Source organism: Pteropus vampyrus, unplaced genomic scaffold (assembly GCF_000151845.1).
Source record: "Pteropus vampyrus isolate Shadow unplaced genomic scaffold, Pvam_2.0 Scaffold30, whole genome shotgun sequence".
In the NCBI taxonomy this organism is placed as follows: domain Eukaryota; kingdom Metazoa; phylum Chordata; class Mammalia; order Chiroptera; family Pteropodidae; genus Pteropus; species Pteropus vampyrus.
The window spans coordinates 9,637,026-9,646,251 of NW_011888811.1; the positions used below are offsets into that span (position 1 = coordinate 9,637,026).

General features: G+C 42.5%; 1 protein-coding gene across 1 annotated transcript in view; it reads right to left on the bottom strand.

Moving 5' to 3' along the window:
* Positions 1 to 9,226, bottom strand: part of ITK (IL2 inducible T cell kinase) — a 50,899-nt gene that overhangs the window by 23,429 nt on the left and 18,244 nt on the right. The window contains exons 4-6 of the mRNA XM_011356788.2: positions 7,490 to 7,618; positions 4,525 to 4,565; positions 1,437 to 1,588 (exon numbers count right to left, since the gene is read on the bottom strand). Of these exons, the coding sequence (XP_011355090.1) occupies positions 1,437 to 1,588; positions 4,525 to 4,565; positions 7,490 to 7,618 (322 nt within the window). The remainder of the gene's footprint in view (positions 1 to 1,436; positions 1,589 to 4,524; positions 4,566 to 7,489; positions 7,619 to 9,226) is intronic.

Genomic DNA, 9,226 nt, shown 5'->3' on the forward strand with positions numbered 1-9,226 from the left:
CAAAAGATTGCCAATGAACAATACAAGATCTTCAGAGCAGCCTTATTTAAAATAGCAAAGAAAACAAATAACTTGGAAACTAAATGACTCACCATAAAAGATTATTTAAATACTTAAACAATATTAAGAGGAGCAAAATAATACATGTGTACATTTTAAAACTAAGCAATTATTTTTAAAGTAAGGTAGATTTATAGCTGCTAATATGCTAACATATATCATTGAAGGTTAAAAGCAAGGTGAAAAGCAGAATGGACCACTTTAGTGGAAATTTTTAAAAGACTGCATTTGTATATGTGTAATTTTTGTTTGTCTAGATTACATAAGCAAATATTAATAATCATTACTTTCGGAATTAATATAGAAACAAATGAAGAGTGACTTATTTTTCATGTATATTTCTCTCGACTTACTTTTTAAAAATAAAATATTGACATAAGCTAGCCAGATGTTTCAATGATGGAGCATTTTTCTCTCTTTTTTATATTTTTAAACTAATAATAACCTCATATTTAAAAAATTTAAACCCTTAATATTAATACAAGACTGTTCATTCAAGTGTTCTTAATATTTGCAAAATATTGGAAATAACTTAAGAGCCCAACAAGAGAATTTGCTAAATTATGGTTCATTTTTTTGTATTGGATTGGATTTATGTGGTCACTGAAATCCTATTCTAGAGAACATTCCAAGGTATGTAAATACCTCTGATATATGAAAAGGAAAAAAATAAAGCCTTATAAAGCAGCGTGAATCTGATGCCTTTAAACAAAGCACCAGTATCTAAGTCATACACATACACATCCCAAAGCATTCTGAAGGTTAATAATAATTTTACTGTGCTTCGGATCAGAGAAGGGCTCATAAGAATTTTTATTCCAAAGTCCCATCGTGGGTAATGGTATTTGTGCAACCTTATTTTCTCCATGAATTATCTGGATGGCTAGTTCAAAGATTGTTGGTGGAGCTAAATCTTTAGTTCGGTATCTTCTTCCTGATGCTTCTTAATGTGACTACTAATTTGCACCATCTCTGCACAGCTCTTCTTCCCACCAAAAATAAGCCCTTCACAATAGGATGTACCTTCACTCTTACTTAAACACTCAAGAGCAATAGTGCTTCTTTGTGGAACAAATTGCCAATCTCCCAAACTGTGGATGTCACTGGAAAAACCTTGGAGATTTTTAGATGAGTTTAAGGACTGGGAAAGCTTGATGGGGTGCAGGAAGCAATGATAGCTAGTCGCTGCCTCCCAGCTACTTCTGAGGAGCAGAAAGACACCCCTCAGTTACTTCTTCCTTCCTTTTCCTTCTGCCTCGGCTCTCCTCTCCTAGCTCAGTGCGGTGGTCACGCTAAGAGGCAGGACAAAGCCTCCAGCATTTCCTTTGTTCTCACTTCACCCCAAATGCTGGACAGCAACCACAAAGATGCCTTACCCATTCCTGTCTTGAACTCTCCACCAGTGAATCTCAGAACTGTCCAGCAGGTAGTACTCCTCATTGCGCTGTAGCGTCAGCTCCTGGGGGTCATTTGTTTGGTAGTCATACAAGGCAATGACCAGGGTTTCTTCATGCTCATGAAGTGATCGCTGGAGAAGGGAGACAACAAAATCAAGCAAAGATGTAGAAAGGAGCTGAACTGCAGAGCAAGGTCAGCGAGGCCCTGAGCTGTAACTTGCTCCTGGATCAGTGCCAGATCAAACGCCAGGTCCCATAATCCATTGGAGGTATTTGCTGAGACCATTTGTCTTCCTCTAGTTGGTTTTCTTTATGAGTTAGGATTATGGTGCTGAATATCACACAGAGATGTTCAATACCTAAAATTCAACACCCCTCCCATTCTATGAGGTAAATTCTGACCACAGTGAATTCCAAGCAGCCACATGTTTTTCACGAAAGTTTTCTGGTTTCTCTAGTTATATCATGTCACATTTTGCAGCCTCTTTGCCAGAAGCATCACATTCTTGTCAAAGGTGATACAGTCAACACCAAATCATGTAGTCCATGCTTTTCTGATTTGATTTGTGGGTTTATCTGAATCATAGGCTATTGGAGCAGGAATGCCTCTGAGAGATCATTTAATCCACTCTTTTGTTTTGAATGGAGAAACTGAGGCCTAGCTGGGGCAATGGATGTGGTCAAGTTTAGCATTTGAATTAGTCTTAATGCTCTTTCTGCTACAGCACATGGGCTTCCTTCTTCCTCTTGCGGACGCTTTTGCCTATGTCTCTACTTCTCAGTATCCTTCTTAGGATGAAATATTGAGGACATGAAAAAGAGATTGTAAGGCAAACGATCACAAGAGTTCGGGATGGCCACACCTGCTATGGGTTGGTAGATTTCGTGAGAGAGTAAATATGGAAAGAGATTGAGATTGCTGTCTAGAATGAGATGTGTTGTCAAAAATCAAAAGTTCTCTGAGTACATTGAAGCATTTGATAGCATAAAAATACTAAAGCTAAAAAAAAAAAAAAAAAAAGGGAGACTTGTCATACTGCTGTGTACGTCAACCCAGCTGAGCCCAGACTGGAATTTAAAGCATAGATATTTCTGGAGCGTGTGACATGGTATATTGGTTTCTATGAACAGGAGTTGATGGGTCCGAGGCTTTTGCCCTAAGAGCTAATGGAAGAAGGAGTTGTGTTCTAGGGCATCTGAAGATAAAGGAGGGATATGACATGGCATTCATCTCATTAGAGGCCCAACTAACTGGTTAATCCCCCAGAGCAAGGTTCTCAAACCACACCGCTACCTTTCCACGGGGGGCGTTTTGGACACCTGTGGGGGCGTTTTGAATGTCACAGAGATTGAGGTGTGCTACTAGCATTTAATAGAAGAGGGCCGAGAATGCAAAACTCTCTGCAGTATCCCACATCCTGTACAACTTTTGAATGTCCCGTTAGATATTCAGGTGGCGAGAAACCTGCTTATAATAAAATATACAGTAATACCTCTACCCTGTACAAAGTATTCAGTTTCCTAGGAATGCATCCATATTGCACATTGAGGGAAGACTATGTTTAATTCAGAACTTTACCAAGAGTTGTTCTTCGTTTTGGAAAATCATATCACAGATGGTAACACAGTTTCGAGTCACAAGTACAACATTCCCGCATCAGTTGCAATTGAACTGCCTAATTCACTGGAATGTGACCCACAGGGGCAAACAAGGGACTATTTCATTATGTCTTCCAGGATAGTCATGCCTCAGTATTTGTATGCAGAAACACATGTTATTTTGTGTAAATTAGTTTTCTTCTCTTTTCAAAGTTACAATTAGAGCATATATTGATTCTTTTCAATGTACGTGCTTATGTAAGTTGTATTATCTATGAATTTTTTTTTCAGGTTAACAAAAGGGGCTTTGCAAAATATTTGGCATAAAAAGGGAGTATTGGGTTAGGAACCACTAGATTAGTGTGAGAAAATGAAGAGACAGCCATTTGGAGAAACTGAGAATCTGCTTGGGCGCCCAGGAGGTAAGTTGAAGCATGAGTGGATGAGTGGCTGAAGAGAGCTCCACCAGGCTGAGACGGACTGCCCCCGCCCCCCACAGCAGTGGCAGGGAGCCAAGGAGAAAGAACACAGGCGGACGTGGTCTTGAGTCACCCCTCAGGAACCCCTTCTGAGTTGATGAGGAGGGACCTTGAAGGAAGGGCTGAGTTTGTGTGTGAGCAGGGGGGCCAAGAGAAGCTGATGTGAAACATGACCTCGTTTGCACCCACAGGCTTAGAGGCCTGGGATTGTCAATTACTCTGATCATGAATATTCTTCATCCAGATCAAAAACAGCCACCCTCAACCCTCTGGTTTTAGACCAGCTCTGTTCTAAGGTCACTCTCACACAGAGCCTCAGGCCCATTCGCTCAGGCTGGATTAGAAATAGAGCTTCTCTAGGTGCCAGTGTAAGATGCTACCACCCCTTAGGGGACAGAGCATGCAAATGAAGGGAGAAATGAATTCAAGTGGCTCCAGGAGAGAAATGTTACAATGGATTTAGATGTGTGATCGAAACTAGATTGCGAAGGCCCTATGGTCAGAGTGCTGACACGGCATGGAGGCTGCTCCTCCGAGGAGTCTGAGAAGCCAAATGGCAGAGTCCAAGGAGAAATGAAATAGATAGTAAAAGTGTGAAAGTGCTTTGAAAAATATAAAGTATCATCAAAGGTATACTTCCAAAGTGCCTGTGTGTCAAGGTGTAAACATGCCATTTTACATAGATGTGAGCTGCTATGATACTCCTAAGCCATCAGGTGGCTGGATGCACGGTGTGATGTGTTCGTCGAAGTAAATAAAGTGAGGTGAAGATTTAGCAGCCGAGTGGTCCTTCTACGTGAACAGACCCATGAGACAGGTCAGGCCCCCGAAACCCAGGATTTGAGTTCAGCCGAATCACAACAGTCGGTTGCTTTTGCCCAGGGCATGAGGAATCTGGGCAGACAGGAAAAATGCAAGTGGAAACAGGCCAGACAAGCAGCCGACAGCACTGTGGCCCCACCTGTACCCAGAGTTGAGTGCTCACTCACCCTGTTGTCTTCAGGAGTAGGAGGAAGAGGCTTCTTTGAAGCTGAAATGAGAAAAACAGCAAAAGAAAATGAACCTGAAACCGAATGTCCGCAACAGGGGGTGAGCAGTCAGGGGGCTTTTCAGCAGAAGAAAAGGGGCCAGAAGGAGATAGTGAGACACAGAGCAATGAATATCGGCCTTGTCAGAATCTCTGCTGTATCTTTCAACCTGCTGGTTCCCCATTTCATTTTCTAGGAGACACCAGGAATTTCCAGAAGCCAATATTCTGGGCCTCTTTTTCTGTGTTCCCAGGCAAAGCCTAATCCAAAGTTTGCTGACACAAGGGCTAGGCTTGTGTCCTTCCCTGTAGGCATAGAGACTTCCACAAAGGCACCTGCCACCAGCTAAGCCCAGGAGTGGGAATGGGTGACTCAGGGGAACAGTGACTCACTGGCTTCCTGATGCTGTTGTGGGCTTCAGGAGGGGGCGGGCGAGGGGGTGGTCACTGTGCTGCTTTTTGAGAAGCTGGAGTCACTTTTAGTTACTTTAACACCTCTCCCAAACAGCACGCTCACCCCCATTTATCTCTTTGTGTCTCCAAGTCTCACGTCTCCTTCTCTTTACCTCTCCTATCTTCATTCTTTCTTTCCTTTCTTCTCTCTTCTTTCTCTTCGTTTTTCGCTTTCTTTTCATTTCTTCCACTTTTACTCAACCACCTCTGCTGCTTCCCAGACATGTACCTACATACCGTTATAGCTCAGCTTCACATTCTTTGTCCACGAATAAGAAAGACTAGCAGACACAATCGTCATTTATCGAGAGCTCCGTAAGTGCCAGCAGCCATGCTAAGAGCTTTCTACAACCCCATAAAGTGACTACTTATTGTCATTGTCCCCATTTTACAGAAGAGGAAACTGGCTTAGAGCCTCAGAGTGGTTAAGTAACATATATGAAGTCACATAGCAAGGAAGTGATGGTGCTGGGACTCACCCTGAGGCTTTTTTGCTCTGTGCTCTCAGACCCAGCACTGTATGTGTGCCCCGCACCGGAACCCTAGAAGGCTTCGCCCAGAGCAAGTGATCACGTGCTGTGTGCGGTGTGCAGTGTGCTTCTCACAACCTCTGCCTTCAGTTCTGCCAGCGGTAGTGCATGAGGTTATTTAAACCAAGTCAGAAAGAGGACGATGAGGATGTGGCCAGATGGGGAGATGGCTGCAGATGGACACACAAAGGCAGGACCACTGGCAGTGACTGCACAGTGGTTAGGCCCTGGCTTCATGTGGGGAGGAGCTCAGCATGACCAGCCCTCCCCGGGCATTGTCCTAGTGAGTCATTCAGACACTCTTCACGCCTCAGTCATGTATCTGCACTCGGTGGAGGGAAATACTGTGTGCCCTGAAGGGGAAGCTCTGTGCCACGCATGGTGAAGACAGCAAAATGGAAATGCAAATTCAAAGAATTTCAAAACTGGAACGGGGCTTAGTGAAAATTTCATGTTAGGGTCCCAAAAACATCCCCTAATATTTTAGAGGTATTTGAGATATTAGGATGTGTAATGGCCAAGTGACTCATTCAAGGGCCCACAGCAAGGTGCTGGCAGGAATTTGGAGATCAGATTTCTGACTTTGGGAGGGATTGTCACTCACTGAGGTCAGCCAATGCCATCATGTCATTGTGGTGGATTCTCCCCACATAAAACCTTCCATTTCCTTTTCATTATGTACCTTTGGGGGTATGGTCAACAGGGTTAATGTGGAGGATTGGTGACTTCTAAAACTAAGTGAATATTATTCTCTGGGCCAAGGGACTGGTAACCTTAAACTTCCTCTTCCTAGGTGGAGGGCGAGAAGCAATAGTTTTTAAAGTAGTACGAAGTTCCGTGGCTTCCTATGACTCAGGAAGCCACGGAAAATCCAGCCATGTGTTACATTTAGCACATCTGCCTTGGGTTGTCAATCTGAGGTTCTAGGTTTCAGTGCAAAAAAGAAACTGACAGATGAGAAAAGATAACTAGGGTAAGAGAGGTTGAATGGAGAGGGGAATGGAAGCAAAACAACCCAGGTGATCCATCATTCCTATTCAAGAGTGGCTTTGCAGAGCATGTCCTAGCTGTGTGACCTCGAGCGTGCCGAACTGCTCAAGCCTTCTCTTTCTTTAACATCGCATGGTTGCGATGAATGGGAGCATAATGCACATCAAAGTGCATCAGAGTGGAACTGCACTTCATTGGGGGTTCAGGTCCCAAAGTCATCACATAAGGTGAAATAGAGTTGTATTCCAATCCCCAGGATCTGGGCCTTAGAGCTCAAAGGCCAAGAAACAATGTCTGTCATGTTCAGGCTGTAGTCTCCTTTTCTCTGAGATCGTGCAGGTCAACGGCAAGTTAGAAGAGGAGGTGAAAAAAAGCCACATTGCAAAATAAACAGTTGTTTTGGTTTTACTTTTTCCTCCCACCCTACTGAGTGTATAGAGTTGAACTTGTGTAATTAAACACCTGTGTGCTGTGATGACTCTGTAAAAAATAAATATTATATACCTCTTAAGGCTGTCCCTACAACTTAAGATTTAAGTGGACCATGCCATTCACATTTCCTAGCTTGAAGGTTATAGCAGTGCTTCTCAAACATTACTGTGCACACGGATCTTCTGGAGATCTTGTTAAAATACAAATTCTAATCCAGTAGACCTGGAATGGGGCCAGAGAGTTTGCATTTCTAACTGGCTCCCACATGATGTCGATGCTGCTAGTCCAAGGACCATGCTTTGAGTAGCAAGAAGGTAAAAAGACATGTTTTGAGATGAGAAGAAAAAAAAATCAACAGGCAGGTAGTAGAGGCAGATGATTCCCCTCTGAAAATTCTGAAAATGTAGAATTTTACATTCAATCTCTGACACAATTGATGATGGGAAGCGGAGAGCTTTTACTTTCTACTAGTAGAAAGGTCATTCATTTTCTAAAGAAGAAAGGGGATTCTCAGTGTCTCACCATTCTTTGTCGGATCGTAGTGGGCACAGCCAACAGCAAGCTTCTCCAGCTGAGCACAGCACCTCCATCTCCCATCCATCCAGAAATTAGGATGATACTTGGGCACCAAACTGTTATTATTCCTTGTTTCTGAAAAGGGTTGGCACCAGGAGAAGAGTTATTTTCAGATCAATCGATCTAGGCCACCAAACTTCTAGCTCCTTGAAACTGGACCCAGCTGTGTGAGCTGGAGTGACTAGTACTCAGAATAGTCAGAAAAATGGCCCCTTTCCCTAAGTACACACATTCATGGTGGGGTGTGTGTTGGATTTAGGTATCAGCAGATTCAGGCTCATGTCTGGCTTTGACTCAAGTTAGTTGTGTGTCCTTAAGTTGGGCAAAACCCTCACCTGAGCCTCGGTGTCCCCACTTTGCAATGAGATTATTAGATAGGGTTAGTGGACCCACAAAAGTGCCTTAGAGGTAATGGAAAGACTAAGTAGGTGAGATCCCCTCCTGCATCTCTCCCACCTTCAACCACAACAACTTTGCTTCTATCCCTTCTAGATCTGTGGTTTCAAAGTAAGATTATGGCAGGAAAAGAAAAAGAAAGAGACTCTCCTGCTGAAAAAAGAAAAAAACAAATATAAAAACTGGAGAACTAGACAGATTATCTTTCATGTTTCTTCTAGCTTTAACTTCCTATGAGTGAAACCCCTTCACAGAGGGAGAACGGACGGTGTACATAGTTGGGGCTCTTTCGATTACTTTTTACTTTAGTGTTTGTTCTTTGCCTCGTGACTGTTACACTTGAGAGTTTTTTTTCAGTTTACCCAGCACTTGCTTGTTTACATCCCATTTGAGACTCACAATAACCTTGGAAGAAGATAAGATTTGCATTTTTATTCTTATTTTTCAGATAGAGGCAATGTGGCTCCTGCGGTTCCAAATGGTTTGCTTACCCTTAGTCCCCATAACTACTTAGAGACATTAATATTTGAACTCAATTCTCCTGCAAATCCAGGGCTTCAGGTTAAATAACAATAATAACAGTAATACTGATTGAGTGCTTTTTGGGGGGTATTGTCCTAAATGTCTGATACATCATAACTCATTTAGTTCACACAATAACCCTATGACTGTTATTAGTCAGAATTTATAGCTGAGGGAATGGAGACACTGAAAAGTCAAGGAACTTGCTGAAAGCTACACACTAATAATTAGCAGAACTGGGATTTTCACCTTGGCAGCCTGGCTCCACATCCCATGCACCTAAACTCAGTGCTGTGTCAAATTATGTTGTCAGGAAGGCTAACCTTAAGAAATACCTTTACCGATGATCAGAAAACATTTTAAGCTAGCTAACGTTTATGGAGTGCTGACTACGGTCCAGGTTCGTTCCAAGGGCTTTACTCACAGCAGTTCTGGAGGTAGGTACTATCGTTAGTATTCCCTCTTCTCTCCTTTTTTAAAAGTAGATGAAGAAACTGAAGCACAGAGCTGTTGAGAAAGTTGCCCAAACCCACATAGCTAGTAGTGGAAGAGTCAGGATTCAAACTCAGGTCTTCTAACTCAAAAGTCTATGCTGGAGTTATCTTATTCTTCATACCACATCAGGAGTCAGCAAACTTTTACTTAAAGGGGCAGATAGTAAATATTTAAGGTATTGCTCAACAACAGGCAAAATCAATACTCTACGTAGGTACTTATATAACTTTTTAAAATGGAATCATTTAAAAATATAAAAATCATCTCTAG